This window comes from Drosophila rhopaloa, unplaced genomic scaffold (genome assembly GCF_018152115.1).
Source record: "Drosophila rhopaloa isolate 14029-0021.01 unplaced genomic scaffold, ASM1815211v1 contig_115, whole genome shotgun sequence".
Taxonomy (NCBI): Eukaryota; Metazoa; Arthropoda; class Insecta; order Diptera; family Drosophilidae; genus Drosophila; species Drosophila rhopaloa.
In genome coordinates, this window is record NW_025334990.1 from 2,548,824 (window position 1) to 2,566,615 (window position 17,792).

Genomic DNA, 17,792 nt, shown 5'->3' on the forward strand with positions numbered 1-17,792 from the left:
TACCGATTCAGATGCATCGTTAATTAGTTTTTTCGCAGTTGGAACGAATGCATTTAATCACATGAGTAAACAACAAGCCTTTAAAAGGGCTCTAGAGATGATGGGTGAGGTCAGTCAGGGTATGGTTATGGTAAGATGTTTTGAGAGCTCTATTAAGTTTTCGTTCCCGGAGATTCCCATTTATTGCCGGAAGTAAACACTGGCCGAGACATTGCACAATAAAATTGCGATTCTCGGCTGGGATCAGAATGATCGGTTGTAATCAGTTAGGCGCCCATGAAATCCCATTATCAGCAACATGATGTTTCACTAATTGACTGTGTCTACGCAACATTTATGTGCACTATGCGGACACATATTCGACCGATCGTCATAGGAATATAAAGCAGGGATCGAGCTTCTCGATTAACAATGTGCGTCTGTCAGGTTGTTACAATTTTCTTAGCTTTATTTTCTTATTCGCTCTATATTTGACCCTTTTAATTCAATTTTTATATCAACAAAATTGTAATAAAAGAAGTACACATTTTGAAAACCAATTCTCATCTATACAGAAATTAAAACGAATTATTTTTTAAAGGTTACCAATAAAGTTTAAACAATACCTCCAAGCCTTAATTCCAATTAATATATGTATTTCTATTAATTACAAATTAAAACATCTATTTTTTTAAAAGGAAATATCTAAAATTTTGAGAACATGAATATGCAGAAATTTTAATTTATATTATCTTCTTAGAAGGTTCGTTTTAATCGGCTTCTAAATTAAAGGTATATAGTTGCAGAGTCATGAGCGTGAGGTTCCTGTTTGCCATCATGTCGATCCCAAAAGTGTGTGCTGCGATTACCGAACCCATTGTAAATACCAACCCATGTGATTACTTTCGTGGGCACAGCCCACTCCATCGCAAGTTCGGCCGAGATAATGCCAGTACCTGGCATTCGTCTATCAAATCCACCATTATGTGTCACGAATGCTGCACGATCCCAGCACGATCTGTGCGTTAGCTTCGGATGGCGATGTCGATGTCGATGGCGATGGCCTGGCTCCCAAGTATAAAAAGTAATGCTCGAGCCCCAATAGCTCCCAGTAGCGGGCAGCTCGGCAATAGCAAATAATACATCGAGAACTAAACAATTTCGTCGTGGTGTGGAGAAAGTATTAGTTAACCGACGGCATGGCTCAGAAAGTAAGCAACAACATCCGTCCCTGAATCCGATTGTCCGAATACAAAGTCTACCGAAAATCCTTAAGATAATGCCAAGCGCTAATCTGCAATCGAAATAAACTTTGATACAAATAAAGCAATTACACTTCACAATGATTTATAACAGGTGGCTAAAAAAAACACTCAACGTGAATTGAGCTAATAAATCGAATCATTCTACAAAAGTGCAAGAGATTTAATTAAATTGATAAATGTTATTATAAACGGTGTTTGCCCGCAAACTCAATGTGTGTCAATGCACTTTGCACTTGATTGAGCTAAACGCATTGTCCTTTTGTTCGAATATGACTTGACTCCAAAGACCTAAACTCCCTATAACTCGTTTGATCCCGATCATATTTTTCGGGTTGGGCTAGAACCAGACAAAAGCGCATCGAACAGCCTTTGGCGCTCAATTGGGTCACAGCCGAAAATTCAATTAATGAATTGTTCAACTCTCGACTGATTACAGATCTTCTGCATTATATTGATGGTGACCCTACACGTACTCAGTGCCGATGCCCGACCTTCGGCGGGGGAGGCAAAGGCGGATCCCAGCGAGTACCACGGAAATCTGTCCGTGGAAACCGTCCTGAAAGTGCAGCAGTGCGAGAAGGATGCCAATACGATGGAGCTGTGCATGAGGTGCGCCAAGGTGACCAAGTCGAATATGGTGTATCCTGTTTGCTGCAGCAACGACGATGGCGTGAAGGACTGGTGCAGGGAATACGTCTACTTCGGCAACGATGAGGGCGAGGATTAGGGGGCACAGGCGGCGAAGAAAACCCTGTACATTATTTCGTACTCCTGTATGGATTGGCTGTGATAACCCACTGTATTTATTTTAAATTATATTTAGGAATAAACAAGGCTAAATTAGCGTATTTGTGGTCTTTACCCCTTTCCCACTTAAACAGTCTTCATTTCATTTTGTACTTTTATTTATTTGCATCATCTCTTTTTTTGGCGAATTTTGTTTCGTAAATTCATTTTTTTCATTTTTAGAAAACTTTATAATAATTAAACATGTATAAAGATTATTGAAAAGTGATTTCAAAATGAAAAATAAATTTGGCATTCTCTGCGATACGAAAACTATTTTCAATTGGCAATCAAATAAATTGTTTAAAGCAAGCTTTTATCAATTAAAGAGTACGCGTATTAAAATTAACGATTTATGCTGTTCTAGTTGTTTGCCCTGAGGCATTCATTTATGGCGAGTTTGTTCAATAATCGTTGGAAATAATAAGGTAAAAAAAATAATAAGCGGATAGTAGGAATGCACATCCGTTCAAACTGTGGCCCGAAACATCGTTTTCGAGCGTTGGCGAACATGGAACTTGCACTACACGGGATATATATAAATGTATATAACAAACAAGGTACAACCTAGTAACGATTGTTTTTTTTCTTTGTTCTTTTTCTCTTTTTATGGTTTTGCACTCGCTGCATCGGCGGCTGCTTCTCTTCATCTGCTTGGCATTTGATTTGTGAGTTTCTTTCTTTTTAACGTTGACTGAAAGCAACATTTAAATATTAAGTCGCGTGAAGAGTTCAACTTACCAGAATTCAACCACGCTATTTAATGTTTGTTTTGGGTTATATGTACTTTTAGTGTTTTAGTAAGTTTTGTTAGTTATTGAGAGGGAGGTTTGTCTTTGGCAGCTCGTTTTGGAAATCGGGGCGGGCTAAATGCAGGTAGGAGCAGTCCGCATCCTCGCAGCGACCCATTAGATCAAAGGGGCAGATGGTCGCGTGGACATCGAGGTGGCTTGAGAATGGAGAAACGAAGCAAATACATTTCCCCAGGCGACAGATTGTACGATTCCTACTCACCTATTGTAGTTCCGGGACATGGGCGTTTGATATGCACGGAGATAGCTCTCCCTATAAGGCTCGTCGGCCTTCTCTTCGCGAAGTTCCCGCATTATTGACACCGTATAGGGTCCTGCAGCTTTTATAGGCACATCTATCGTCTTGTCCTGCGCCTGATCCTGAAAATAAACTCAACCGATTTGTTAGGGTGGTGTTTTAGCAAACATTCGGGACTAAAGTGCTCGCGTTGAATGAGGTTCTTAGCAATAGTTGAAGCAATATGTACAAATCGAAATCCACGCACATCTGGAATCTTTGTCCGTGTTTCAGGTTTATTTCCAATCTCAGGCTCCGTCTCCGTTTCAGGTTGGTTTCCAGTCGCAGGCTCTGCGGAAGGTTGAGTAGGTTCTAAAACTGCCTGTTCCGGGGTATCCGCCTCCTTCAATTCCTTTGGCTGCTCGGGGGAATCACTCTCCGTTTGACTCGTCTTCGATTCCGCTTCGATCACAGTATTTGATTGACTGTCCTCAACGTCAGTCAGCTTTTTGAGGTCATCGTACTTCACTATGGAATTGTAGAGACGTATCTCCCTAGTGAGTTGTGTAGATTTACGGGTGATGGCCGCTTTGCCCTCGTCGAGTAACCTGCAAGGAAATCAAACCTATAATCGCAAAGAACTCTTTCCCATCCCTCTTATTTGGTTTGGTTTCAGTAATCGCTTTGTTCCAGCTTTCCCACGCCGTTCTGGTTGCTGTTGTGGTTGATGGTGCTAGTACCTGTAGTCATCGCCCCTTAATCCTCGGCCCAAATCCATTGCTGCCGAATGGAGCTTATGACGTTTCTGCTTGAGTGATATGATGATCTCATGGCTGGCCTGAATCTCCGGCTGAATCCTCGCCAGTTTAAGTTCCTCCTGCTTGACCGTCTGCTTTACAGTCTGCATCTCGGCAAAGAGTTCCTTGAGGCGTTGTGAGCATCGCAGACGTATTGCCTTCGACTTCTTGGCCTCTTCGACCATTTGCAGTGATTTGTCCAAATTAACTAGCATGCTTCCCCTACAATGAAGCATAATAAGGGATTTTTAACTATAAGCTATACCTAGATAAAGATATATCTACCCAATCTTGACAAACGAATTCTCAAAGGCCTTCAGTCGACTCTCCTTAGATGGTTGATTCTGCTTGGCTTTTGTCTTTGGTGCTTTTCCATTTGTGGGTTTGCCTTGAGGTTTCTCAGCTGCAGTGGCAACCTTGCTGATGGTAGTGGTGGTAATGGAACTAATGGCACTTTCTGAAGCAGCCTTTGCTATATTTTGCCCAATTTTTACTGCGTTTGGCGCCGAAACGTTGGGAGGTGCTGGCTTTCCGACAACAGGTGCTTTGCTTGCTGCCGCAGGAGCTACAGTTTTGGCTGCCCGAACCTTTTTCTGCTCCAGCATTTGCATACGTTCGACTAAACGTAAGTATTCCTTCTGCGAAGCTACTGGCAAATGTCGAACAGCCTGCAAATAAATAAATATATTATTAATTGTCCTCGCAAACTATTAAAAGCCAAACATACCACAGGCGTTGTTTTAGCCGGCTGAGTCTTAGTAGCTATTATAGTTGGCTGCTTCTCGATAACCTTGGCCTTCACAGGAATCTTTTCTGGCGCCGCCTCTGGTGAGTTTGTTACGGGAGCCTTGGATCTTGCTTGCTTCAGGAAATCATCGATCTTCTTCTCAAAGTATTCATTAATCACAGTTCGCCTAAGATTGTTATTGGCGCTAGGAGCTGTTTCCACAATCTCGGATATGGGAGTATTAGATCTGGTAGTAGAGCCACTGACACTGCCCATCGCCAAACTTAAAGGACTGGCAATGTCTGTGTAACTAGCATAAGCAAAGCTCGAACTCAGCTCCAGGTCATCATCGCTGGCGGCTGACTCCTCCGCTAAGCTGATGATCAGCTTATTCACCTTGATGCTAGCTGGATCTACGGTGGTAATAAGGCGAGTACTGGGCGAGGTAGCAGTCTGAATGTGCAGTGGAGCGTTGGGCTCCTTGATCATTAATGTTGTTGGCCGCTTAATGCTCAAACCTGAGCCAGATATCCCATCGGTTGGCAGTTTTCTCTTGGTCGTCGTCTTTTTGTTGATCACCTTATTGGGCTTGACAATTTTTATAATTTTTGTAGAGGGGGACGTGGGTTTCTTGGCCTGGATGGTAAGTTTTACAACTGGCTGTGGGGATTCGACAGCTTCAATGGGAATGGGAGCAGCTTCCGTGGGGATGGGGCAAGCTTCCATGGTAATCGGCTCCACAACAGTCTCCGTTAATATTTTCTTATCTGCTTCTAGTTCAGCACTCTCTTCTGAAATTGGCTGCTGATCCTGCGACTGTTCGTCTTTTAATGGCAATCCAGTGGATTGGAAACGCCTCACAGCATTTTTAAGTATCTCTGGACTTAAATCTGATTGCGATTTAGGGCCATTGACTCGCTTCTTGCCAGCTATGCTGGAGAGGAGCAGTAAACGCAGTTCCTCCGGATCATCTGAGTCATTTTCCTGGCTTGATTCCTCTTTAAGTTTCGCTAAAGGACCAGGTACAAGAGCAATTACAGGTGGGGAAACTAAATCAGGTACTGGAACTGGTACAGGGGCTGCAACCGGAGCAGGAACAGGCGCCGGAACAGGAGCAGGAACAAAAGCGGGAGCAACGGGCGGAGGAGGAGTTGCTGGAGGAGGTGGAGGTGGCTTAATTGCTCGCAAATTAGACAGCAAAATGGCTCGCAACGCTCCCGCTTCGTCATCACTGGAATCCGGCTGGGATTGGTCGAGAGCCTTCAATTGCGTCTGCGAGTTTTCCATTGAAACGGACTGCATCTCAGTAATATAACTATGACTGGAATGCTGGTCGACCAGGTGCATGGCATCCCGGGCATCCTCGTCCTCCAGATGCATATGTGGAATGTGAAAGGGCGGCGGTGGTGGCGGTACCTCATCGTCATCGGCGTCGAAATCTCTATGCTCTGTCCTTATCCGACCATCCGTCTTCATATCATCCTCATCTTCCTCGTCTATCACAATGGGAACCGAAACATGCGGCAGGGTGTTGGGCAAGAAGCAGCGCCAACTGCCACCTGCGTGGTCCATGGAGTTCCAGTTGTTCGACCAAGAATTCCAGACATCCTTATGCTGATCATCGCTGTCCGTTTCAGCCAGCTCCATGTCCACGGGCTTTGTGTCTACGGCATAGTCTATTGAGTATCTAGGGGGACTTTGCACACGGTCTGGCGATGCTGCTGGACTGATCTCCATCAGGTCATCGATGTCGTCGTCATTGGAAATGGCGGGATGCACACGATTGATCATATCAGTGGGCGAGTAGGCTCGCTCCGCATCTCGCTTTTTGCGCGCCAGATGCTTTTTCAGTATCGCAGATTTAAGGGCTATCAGTCGCAACTTGAGCTCGGCAGGATCTTCGCCTTGCGGCTGCTCTTGTTCGGGTTCATCCTCTCCGCCGTCGGAGAGCGCATGCAGAGGAGGCAGCGGTAGTTCCGCCTCCTGCGGGTATTCCTTTCTATACTTGGGACTGGGGGACTTGCGCATGCGGTACTGCAGTCGCTCCCTGAGGCTGTTTTTGTACTGACTTATGACATCCGGCCGCTCCTCCCGAGCTAATGCCACGCGCAGCTTATCCCTGCTCAGTTTGAGCCTTTGCAGATCAATCTCGTCTTCTTCGTTCTCATCGTTCATATCGTATTCGCCCAGCTCGCCATCAGTGACGCTGTCTAGGGAATCTTGAAGCTGGTAGTGCTGCTGGTGGCGGTGCTGGTGATGATTGGACTGGTGGTGGTTATAGCCCTGCCGCCGGCGCTGCTGAGGCACAGGTGAGGGTGGCGAAGGCTGTTTGTGGCGCCTAGCAAAGGGGTTCCTCCTGTAATCACTGGACAACGATTGATGGTTCTTTTTGCCCAGATCTAGGCGACGCAGCTTGTGCTTGCGATACCTGCGCTGTGTCTCGAACTCGTCCTCCGACTGACTAGACACATCTGACAGGATGTAAACAGAGGGCTTTTGCTGGTAAGTCGGCAGGCGCGGCACAGGCTTAGGGTAATCTGTAAGCACAAGACATGAACCAATCAGAAACGATTCAATTACTCACAAATATTCAAGTTCATCCCATAAAATGACAAGCCCTTTTTATCTAAATGCGTAGAACCCAACATGTTGCTTACTGTATTGATGTGCCAAATTGGCGGACAGCATGTCCATGCGCTCCACATCCTTGTTGTTCTCCTCCAGCTGCTGGATGCGGGCGCGGAGCTTGAACTCCTCGTCCTCAGACGAAATGATCAGCTCAAAGTCGTCAACAATCTCGCCCTCCTCGCGATCTTCTTTCGCGACCCCCCCGTCGCAGGGGTCACAAGGTTCAGGGTTCGCGGTGTTATCGTTATCCATCAGCTGCAGGGGCTCCTTCTTCATCGCGGGCACCTGCCTCGTTTCCATAGGCATCGTGGCTGTGCAGACAACCATTTTTTGCTCGCGGAATCCTGCACTCTAAGCACTTTTCGGGAATTCACTGACACTTATGCACCAATTACATCCGTTTTTTCATTGCTTTGTGTTGGAGATGACAATTTATCGATTGGGATGGAGATGGTACGGCTCCGTGCAAGATATCGTTTGTATATACGATGTGCATAAAATACCAAAATACAAAAATATTATCGATGTATTTCGATTTTTCAACATTTTTGGATTTGCTTTCTTTGACATAATAGGACTTTTTTTAAAAGGCAACAAAAACTTTTTAAAAGAATCTCAGAAAACATTTATTTGATCGTACTTCCTATAATGCCTTTTATGCCTGTGCTTTAAGAATGGCAAATTTATCAGCTAGCTGGGTGGAAAAATTAAACATCTCCTTTTCGAAATCAAAGGTCGTCAACACCAATGACTTCTAAACAGGCCAAGTCGCTATACGGACATAGTTTATCGAGCAGCTTTAACGAGCATATTAAGAAAATGAGCAACAGGCTCTTGGTACTCCCGAATCCATTACTGGGACCGCATAATTATCGATAAATTATTCCGATCGGTTTATAGTAATACACTTAACCTTTACTATTTTTAGTTTCGCAACAATCGTTTTCTATCCAATTTTTCGTTTAAATAAATATATAACATTTATTATATAATGCAGTTCTCACAAAGCAGCTTAAAAAATTGCTGTGATTCATTCACAAAGGAACCCACTGATGCAAAAGCAGCTGATCGGCGTATAATAAATAAGCCAAGTGAAGAAAAAGAACATGAAAACTAAAATTTCGTTCAATAAAATAGATAATAAATTCAAATTAAATACAAATATTGAAATTTAAATTTGACCTATCCGATAGTTTGTCGTTTTACAGCACTACCCGGCAGATGTCGCTTTTCGGTATTTTCGCACTGACAGATGCGTTATTGCCGAAAACCGGTCACACCAACTGTCAACGCGACTTCCGCTCTTTTCCTACCCAACTCGCGGAGCAAAATGCAGCAGAAGGTATTTGTGCCTGTGAAAAAACGAAGAATTCGTGCCTTACTAATGTCTAAAATGTTGCAAATATTTGTATTTTGCAGCGCAGAGAACCCGTGCAGGCAGTCCAGGTCTTCGGACGCAAGGTGTGTGTGAATAAAACCGCTGAAATCCAATAAAGTTTTCGCACGTGTCGCAGACAAAAACTCGCGTCTGTCCAGCGGCGGCAAATATTTAGAGCCGCCGCCTCATCGCAGAGGTTATGTTTGTGTGTGCGAGGGTTTTGACCTGGAATTTGAATTCCATCCCGAATCTCCATGGAGCGTGTGTAGTAATGCCGGCAATCTTTATTATTGCAGAAAACCGCCACCGCCGTCGCTTACTGCAAGCGTGGCAACGGCCTCCTGAAGGTGAACGGTCGTCCCCTGGAGCAGATTGAGCCCAAGGTCCTGCAATACAAACTGCAGGAGCCTCTCCTGTTGCTCGGCAAGGTAATGTAGTGTGAAAGAAGAGAAGTCATAAAGGCCAGGTTTCCGTTTATAAGAGTGCCACTAATTGATCAAACCTTATATTGTTTTGAAACACCGATTGAAAATCTTTGTTTTAAGATCAAATTACCATTTAGAGGTAAAGGTACAATTTAATTTGTTTGTTTCCTTTTAAAACTCGGTGATTCAATGTATTTAATCTCTTATTAAAATATTTAATTTTTAATAACACCTACTCGAAAACGGAAGCATGGTTTTTAGAACCAAAATGATGATAACAATTATCCCGAATTCGAAGCCAAATGAGATTACTTTTTGTTTCTGATGAAAATCAACCAAAAGGCTTATTTTTAACCCCTTTAAAGCCCTTATTAATTCATATAAATTTATATTTTTCAGGAGAAATTCGCCGGCGTGGACATCCGCGTGCGCGTTAGCGGTGGTGGTCATGTAGCCCAGATCTACGCCATCCGCCAGGCCATTTCCAAGGCCCTCGTTGCCTTCTACCAGAAATGTAAGTGTAACTGGTTGTTATATTAGATTTTAAAGAAAAACAAAGCTGCAGATTGAGTAATGCTTTATGATCACTAGGAGTTTTAAATACCTTTTTCCAGATTTTTGTTGGAATAATTAGCCTGTTCCTTCGAATCATTATTGAAAGGTAGATTAAATTATTTTATGAGCATATACCAACCAAGCTGCAAGATTATTGTGCAGATTGGGTGATGCTTCAGGAACACTATGTTATTAACATACCTTTTTCCAGATTTTTGTTGGAATAAATAGCCTGTTCCTCCGAATCATTATTGAAAGGTAGATTAAAGTATTTTATGAGCATATACCAACCAAGCTGCAAGGTTATTGAGCAGATTGGGTGATGCTTCAGGAACATTAGGATATTTAGATACCTTTTTCCAGATTTTTGTTGGAATAGTAGCCTTTTCCTCCGAATCATTATTGAAAGGTAGATTAAATTATTTTATGAGCATATACCAACCAAGCTGCAAGCTTATTGTGCAGATTGGGTGATGCTTCAAAAACATTTGAGCCTTTTTGAAGTATTAAGCACCTTCTCCCAGATTTTTGTTGGAATACACAGCCTTTTCCAATGAACGACTCGAGCAAGGGAGATTAAGTGCATGTCGCAATCAAAGAGAGCGTTCGGCAGATTTGACCATTGCTATTTGAGGCTTCATCGACACTTTAGTAGCGTAACTAATGATGAATTTCCTTAAGAAAATGTATGGTTTACTAACTCTTTGTATTTTCTTTCTTACAGACGTCGATGAGGCCTCCAAGAAGGAGATCAAGGACATTCTGGTGCAGTACGACAGAACCCTGCTGGTCGGCGATCCGCGTCGCTGCGAGCCCAAGAAGTTCGGCGGTCCAGGTGCCCGTGCTCGCTACCAGAAGTCGTACCGTTAAACTACTCTGTCTGGTTTTCAATTTGGATTAGAACTATTTTTTACAACTTGAAAATGGTTTGCACGCAAGTGCGAATAAAACGGAATAATTAACTGTACAAACGAGTAGTATTGTTGCATTTAAATATTGGGAAAAACTAAAAACTAATGGATCAACTATAAACTCTTTTTTCTCGTATATTTGTAATACTACCTTATGTGACTGTGACTCATATCAGTTAGCTGATATAAAGCAACTGTTTGGATGAAGGGCTTATGTATTCTTCCGACAACTATTACTAGAAACAAAAATTGTAATTAAAAACTTTTGGACATACTCGCAAATTTTACATGCTACTAATTGGATTATAAGAGTTTTTGGTCCAAAATGTCAATACCTTTTGAAGATTATGAAAATAATACAGAAATTACAGTAATTTACTGTTGTAAGCCTGCCAAATAAGTGAATATAAGAAAAATTAATATTTATTTAATGATAACAGTTGCCATACACTTAATATAAAATTTGTAGTAGCAAAATATTATCAAATGTGTAAAAGGTTTGTGTCCTCGCTAAAATGAAATTTGGTAAGTTTTATTTTAGAATATTTCATTACTATGGTGACGGCCACACTGCAGTGCTGCCTCCAAAAAGAAGCTAAATCGCCTATTAAAAAAGCCTAAAAATAAAAGAATTTTAAAAATTGCAGCAACAAAATTTTAAATTATAATAAAAATATGAATTTATTGTTTATGAATTATACATTTCTCTAAAACATTATACAAAATATAAACTTGTACATATTGGTCACGGTAGCCACAAATGCATTCCTTCAAAATTATCACCTGTTATCCTCATTGGCTACGAAATAGTCGAGCTGACAGCACTGCCTCGTAGTTAGTCATGGGAGCTTTGTTTGGGAAAAGCAGCAAAAAGACGGCTCCTAGCCGGATTACCGACCAGGACAAGGCGGTGCTGGTGAGTTGGTGGTCACTGCGTCACTCGGAAGTCTTCTGAAATCCCCCATACCTTTTTCCCATTGCAGCAATTAAAGCAACAAAGGGATCGCCTCAAACAGTACCAAAAACGCATAGAAACGCAATTGGAGAATGATCGACTTATGGCCAGGAAGTGCCTGCAGCAGGGTCGCAAGGAGTATGTATAATACCTGATATATTTGTACTATACAGATCCATTTAACACAAGTGATTCTGTTTCAGTCGGGCCAAACTTTTACTGCGCAAAAAGAAGTACCAGGAGAGTCTGCTTACCAATGCGGACAAGCAGCTCGAGAACCTGGAAAAGTTGGCTGCTGACCTGGAATTCGCCCAGGTGGAGATGAAGGTGCTGGACGGACTCAAGGCGGGCAACGCGGCCCTGAAAAAGGTGCACGAAATGCTGGACATCGACGAGGTGGAACGAATCATGGACGAAACCCGCGAGGGCATCGAAAAGCAGCAGGAAATAGACGCCATACTGACGGATGTGCTGACCACGCAGGACGAGGAGGATGTCCTGGCCGAATTGGATGCCCTCGAGGCGGAGGAAGAGCAGCAGAAGGGCGTGCAGTTGCCCGAGGTGCCCACCGAGGATCTGCCTACGCCCGCCGAAAGCGAACCCGTCGAAGAGCCGGAAAAGACCAAAGCAATCAGCAGCAAACCCAAGAAAGTCCTGGTGGAGGCATAGAACCTAAACTAAAACGAAACCAATGCCATTTTGTATGTATATATTGCCGATTAACTACATTTCTCAATAAGTCCAATGTGAAATACATATTTTAACAGACGATGCTTTCCCTCAGGAAATGAAGAGAGTCCTGTCTACTTATAGATTGTCTTCGTTGACCGGCGCAAGTCCTCCTTGACTTTGCTGCGCAGCATCTTGTTTGTCTCTTGCAGCTTCTCGATCTCCTCGATGAGCACCACGTTCTCCTTGAACAGCTTATCATACTTTTTCTGCACGGACTTGTCCTCGGCCACCGATTTGTATCGTTCTAGGACATTCTCGATCTGCCTGCGCTGCCGCATAAACTCGTCCCTGACTTCCGCGTCCAGGGTGACAAATCGCTTAAGTTCATCATCGGAGGCGTGCTTGCGGAACAGCTCCTTTACGGCCTTCTTGAGTCCCTCGGCCGTGTTGATCTCTCCAGCCACGTAGTAAATGTCCGAGCAGATGGCATGCAGACACTCCCGGGACGCTTTGGCCCGGTGTCGCTCCGTGCGGAGTTCGGCCACGTTGCTGAGGTACTTATCCCGCATCTCCTTTAGCTGCAGCTCCAGCTGCACATTGTTCTGGTTAAGACCCTCCAGCTCCGCCTCCATCTCGATAATGTGCTTGCGTTTGTCGTTGATCTGGAACTCACGCGGCTCAATCTGCGCTTTGAGCTCGGCGATCTTGTGGCCCAGCACTTGTTTGTACTTGTCCAGCTCCTGATTTTTGTGCAGCAGGTCCTGGATGCGTTTCTCCTTGCCATTGATGGCGTAGTCCCGATCAGCGATGTCCTTCTGCAGATCCTCGATGTTGCGCATCTGCTTCTGGATGTTGCGTTGGTTTTTATAGTGCTCCTCCTTGAGGATCTCGACTTCCTCCAGGAGATTGTCGATCTCGCGGCTCTGCGACTCGAATTTCTTTTGAAGAACCCCTGCCTTGCCTCGCCACATTTGGGTTTCATTTCGTTCGGTGGTCAACTTGTTCTCGTACTCCGTTTGCGTGGATACCATGTTGCGATCGTTCTCCAGCTCCACCTCGTGGCAGTACTCAATGAACTCGGCCTTCTTGTCCTGCATCTCCTTCATCAGGTCGCGGATCAGCTCCTTGCGCTCGTTCAGCTGCTGCTTGTAGTTGTTTTCCAACGCCTCCACCGTATCCTGCAACGTGCCCGTGGAGTTCTTTAGTTTGTCCTCATAGCTCTCGCGAAGTTCCAGCATGTTCTCTCGCAGATTGGTGAACTTCTGATACTCGATCAGCATCCGCTCCGAGTACTGAGTGGCCAGCGTGTCCAGTTGGATGCGGTGATCCTCTCGTATGGCATTGATCTGGAACGTGATGTGGTTCATCTCCTCCGTGTGCCGGGCCTCGATCTCGTTGTTCAACTCCTTGAGCTCCTCCAGCGCCGAGCAGTAGCTCCTGTGCACCTCCTGCAGCTGCTGGCCGTCAAAGATCTCGTTCTGGCTCAACTGGTATTGGAACTCCTCCGCCTGCTGCTTCAATCGCAGTTCCAGATTGGCAATCTGCTCGATTTTGTCGTTGAGCTGACTGCGTGGTATCAGCACCTCCTGGCTGCGCATCAGATCCTGGTCCATGTAGGCCACCTTGCCCTCGATGTTGTCCATGGCCCAGATGGCCAGGGTTCCTTTGTTGGAGATCGCAAACAGCAGACTGCCGTCGTAGGAGAAGCGCAGCTTGTTGACCGGTCCATCGAAGAACCGGAAATTGGTGAAGGTCCCTCCTCCGGCCTCCAGGAATGGCAGCTGCATGTTGAACAGATTCCCTTCGTGATCGGCCACGAACATAATTAGGTCCGATCGGGCCAGGCATATATCCGAAACGGATCCCTTGGTCCTCGAGGGAATCGTTATCTCCCTCACCAGCGTGGAGTCCTGGAACTCGCGGATCGTTCCGATGCTAGTGCCCGCGAAGATCGTCATGGGATCGTTGGTGCTGCAGGAAATGGTCACATATTCGGTGCCCTTCTGCACGATCTCCTGCAGTCGCGTGCCCGTCTCAATGTCCCACAGATAGATGGCACCCTCTGCTCCGCCGGAGATCAGGAACTTGTCCGTTCGCGACCAGGCCACCGATAATACAATGCCGTTGTGACCCTTCAGGTTGATCAACACATCCAACTTGTACACCGAGGTGACGGCTATGTTGTTGTCATAGGCGGCGGCCATCATGTGGCCGAAATTGGAGTAGCGCACCGCATTGCAGTGCGGGAAATTGTAGGTCTTGACAATCTGTGAAGGATTTAAAATGTATTATAAATCTCTTAAAAGCTACTCATGAACTCATATAAAACGGAAGTTTGGTTTAAATTTAGAAGGTCTAAGACGGACATTATGAGGCTGATTAATAAATATTTTTAAAGAGTCGGACATGTTGCTTTGTTGGAGTATGTACGTATTTTCTTAACAGGGCACTGCTTTTTAAATTAGCTTAAATTGATTTATGTTTAAATAAAAAAATTAAATAAATAATTATAGTATTTTATATATAACGAATAAAATATGAGGAAACTCACATTGAGGTCATCCATGAAGATCTGTGTGATGCGCAGCTGATCCGAGAAGCCAATGGCGGCCATTTGACCCGTTAAACTTAACTCCACGATGTTGACATCTACTTGGAACTTGCGCACCAGCTCGACGAGAGCAGTTTCATAGTTCCAGATCCGGATGGTCTGGTCCCTGGCTGGTTAAAGATTTAAAATAGAATCAAGGATAGATGGGGCAGATGAATCCTACTCACAGGCAGTCATTATGATTGGCTTCCAGGCGCACACAGACATGGCGATGATTTCTCCTGTATGGATCAGGACTCCAAGGGGTTCAAACTTCAGCTGCTTGGTTTTCAAGGTCTCGGGAACTATAAGAATGCCCACATAGATCTGAGAGTGGGATGTAGTCACTATCACAGTCTCCTGTTTGTGATCGATGGCCAGGTTTTTGATCTGATACATAGGCTCCGCGTACAGATTTGTGGGCACCGTCAGGATAGTTTTCCTCTCGAACTTAAACTTGGACACACGTTCGAAAACAAAGGCCCTATTGAAGATGATGTAGGCGAATCCCTTAGGGAAAGCAGTCATGCAGAGGACTCTTCTGTCCGGAAGACTAACCGCCTGAGTGGGCAGGAATCGCTGATCCTGCAACTCCTTATCCCGATCGAATACCTCCTGATCGATCATCAAGTCCACGGTGTCAGCATCGCTCGCTTTTTGCGCCAACTTCTGCTCGCCATTCTCCACCAGTATCAACTGATCATCTGACGTGCCCACCATCAAAAGATCCAGCGAGAGGAAGGCCATCGAAGTGACCCTATATTTGACCTTTAGATTATTGCTAATACTAAATCCTCGTTCCGATTTACTCATCAGCAGCAGGGTGCGTTCCCCGCCCACGGCCAAAAAGCTGCAATCACTCGGGTTTCCAGCAATGCACTCGGCACCACCATGTGATCCCGGGATCGTGCCTCTTCCCTCAATCACTGTGCTGGTTTTATCCAGCACAAGCATAATGAGAGTTTCCTCCGGCGGACGGGTAATTAAGGCCACCGATCTCGAGTCATTGGTGAAGATCATCTGCTGGATCTCGGCATTGCGATGGTTGCTCGGCAGCTCCAGGTGACGTCGTTTCTTCAGGGTGGCCAACTCATAAATAGATATATAGCGACCACTAAAGGCGAGTTCAGAAAAAGTTCGTTAATTAAAAAGAAATAGTAAATTTATAAGAATACGTTTTTCTAACGCTGGTAATAATAAAATCAAGAATATTAAAATTACTCAAAATTTCACAAATATTAAATCAATCAAATAAAAATGTTTGAAAAAGTTTCCTATAATGGTGTCTTGAATGTCTTCTAAGAAAATAAAGTTAATTTTTCAATTTAAACGGTGATCTGATTAATACAGGCCTAAATGGTATTTTCTCTTTGTGGAAACAATACTTTTAAATAGATTTTTATGAACACAGCTTAAAACACTACTTCTTACTTCTTTGTATGCCTTTCCAGTACGGCCAGCAGTTTTCGATGGGAACTCATGGCTATCACTTCGGGACGCGTATCCTCTGGTAATCTGCAGGATAACAACAAGAGGAAAGGATAAACACCACTTTAACATACACATAATGAAAAGGACGCACCTCAAAAACCTCTGCTTATTTTGGACGTAGTCGTGGAAGGCCAGGACCCCCTCCACCGGATAGATGACCTCCTTGGTGAGGTTGAAGTGGATGTTGCCAATCACATCCGACCGCAGTCCGTAGATAAGCCGTGGCCTTATCGCCACCGTGTTGTTGGTCATCGAAGGTCGCTTTACTTCGTCCATCCTTAACTGATTTTTATACAAAATATATGCACGCGGGTCGGGATTAAAATTTTAGGTGGCAGACAGACAAATTGGAGGAACTGAAATTCGATCAAACAACCTGGGGGAATCGTTAGGGAACTCTCTGCCCTGTTCCCAGCGACAGCAAACTCCATGGCATCCGGAAAGTGAAAGCCCTAACAACACCAAGTATTTGGAGCTGGGGGATGTGGACTCTATTCCAATCAGAACTGAGCCGCGAGCGTCCCTGAATAAGTAATTAAACGCTGCTAAGTATGCTTTTAATTTAAACCAACAGATGAGAAAGGAATGGGGAGTGGAGAAAGCTAAGCGCCTGTTTAAAACAACATTGAAATTTCCGCTGAAATTGGCGCTCGTTTCCTGGCCAACAATAACAAAAGCACTTGAACTCTGGCAATGCGCTTTTTCGCTGAATATGGGTCTGTCTGCCAGTTAGTCAGCCAGTCACTCAGTCAGTAAGTCAGCCAGTCGACTCTGTCAGCCATTCGGGTCCCCAAATATTGTGTCATCCCCCAAAATCCCCTCAAATAGTTAGCGGCAATCGTTTCCTTGGCGCAGCGAACACGACCTAACACAAGGAATTGTTAGTTAAAGAAAAGCTGCTCGGCCTCTCTTCAACTCAAGCACTCTTAAAGTGGGGGGAAAGCTTTTGTGTCCACAATCCTACAAGTTGGAGATGCCAAAAATGGTTTGAGCTCACCCAAATGGGGAATAACTTGGGAAGGGGAATGTCTTGATTAATGGTTTTCTTTTCGGACAACGCAATTTTGCGGTGCATTAAATATTACATTTGAATATTGCCTGTAAAGATATTTTAAAACCTGAAAAGTGTGCCATACTTAAAGAAACGATTTTTATTTTGAATCAAAATATTTCGGAATACACTTTCGTTACTTATAAAGCTAGAATAAATATAAACAACACTTTTATAAATTTTATAAATTATTTAACAACTCCTAAATAATACAAATACCAACTTAGTCAGAAGCCATATAAGACGTACCAGAAAAAAATCAGTCTTTTAATCAGGGATGACGGGAGATTTGAATTAAGAAATACTCATATATTTTTTAAGTTTCAAATGGTTGTAAAATGGTTTTTTAAGGTATTAACAGCCGGTTTACATTTTCAAAATAATATTGTAAAACTACAGAGTTTCTAAGCAAACTAAAACTAAATAGTATGAGACAAAAAAGTAAATTTACGAGGCAATTTATATTCTTAGGTATTTAATTTTCGGTCTGATTTTAGTTCCTTTATAAACTCAACTGTAATTAAAGTCCTTTTAAAACAATGCTCAAATTGTA

At 43.9% G+C, this 17,792-nt stretch overlaps 5 protein-coding genes across 6 annotated transcripts; 3 read left to right on the forward strand and 2 right to left on the reverse strand.

The window, feature by feature from the left end:
- Positions 1–1,082: 1,082 nt before the first annotated feature.
- Positions 1,083–2,122, forward strand: LOC108052654. Its single transcript, XM_017135097.2, has 2 exons — positions 1,083–1,190; positions 1,681–2,122. Exons 1-2 carry the CDS (start codon positions 1,179–1,181, stop codon positions 1,969–1,971), a joined length of 303 nt encoding a protein of 100 aa, XP_016990586.1. The 5' UTR covers positions 1,083–1,178; the 3' UTR covers positions 1,972–2,122.
- Positions 2,123–2,133: 11 nt separating this feature from the next.
- On the reverse strand, positions 2,134–7,645 carry LOC108052650. The gene is given in 8 exon segments (XM_017135091.2): positions 2,134–2,860; positions 2,862–2,979; positions 3,045–3,202; positions 3,328–3,667; positions 3,800–4,078; positions 4,142–4,524; positions 4,584–7,120; positions 7,241–7,645. Coding segments are annotated over 8 exon segments (4,146 nt in total). The 5' UTR covers positions 7,539–7,645; the 3' UTR covers positions 2,134–2,827.
- An 821-nt stretch (positions 7,646–8,466) lies between these two features.
- Positions 8,467–10,536, forward strand: LOC108052653 (40S ribosomal protein S16). The gene is made up of 5 exons (XM_017135096.2): positions 8,467–8,553; positions 8,631–8,672; positions 8,886–9,017; positions 9,414–9,528; positions 10,294–10,536. The coding sequence occupies exons 1-5, from the start codon at positions 8,542–8,544 to the stop codon at positions 10,437–10,439; spliced, it is 447 nt and encodes a 148-aa protein (XP_016990585.1). The 5' UTR covers positions 8,467–8,541; the 3' UTR covers positions 10,440–10,536.
- A 729-nt stretch (positions 10,537–11,265) lies between these two features.
- LOC108052652 (charged multivesicular body protein 6-A) lies at positions 11,266–12,223 on the forward strand. Its single transcript, XM_017135095.2, has 3 exons — positions 11,266–11,396; positions 11,464–11,573; positions 11,639–12,223. The coding sequence occupies exons 1-3, from the start codon at positions 11,322–11,324 to the stop codon at positions 12,102–12,104; spliced, it is 651 nt and encodes a 216-aa protein (XP_016990584.1). The 5' UTR covers positions 11,266–11,321; the 3' UTR covers positions 12,105–12,223.
- On the reverse strand, positions 12,128–16,570 carry LOC108052651 (cilia- and flagella-associated protein 57). 2 transcript variants are annotated; one of them, XM_017135093.2, is made up of 5 exons: positions 16,280–16,570; positions 16,129–16,212; positions 14,886–15,811; positions 14,659–14,828; positions 12,128–14,374 (listed from the first exon to the last, which is right to left on the reverse strand). In XM_017135093.2, the coding sequence occupies exons 1-5, from the start codon at positions 16,462–16,464 to the stop codon at positions 12,239–12,241; spliced, it is 3,501 nt and encodes a 1,166-aa protein (XP_016990582.1). In that variant the 5' UTR covers positions 16,465–16,570; the 3' UTR covers positions 12,128–12,238. The 2 variants fall into 2 exon arrangements, with proteins under 2 accessions (XP_016990582.1, XP_016990583.1); XM_017135094.2 differs by lacking the exons at positions 16,129–16,212; positions 16,280–16,570 and having other exon boundaries at positions 14,886–15,454; positions 15,507–15,623.
- Positions 16,571–17,792: the final 1,222 nt, after the last annotated feature.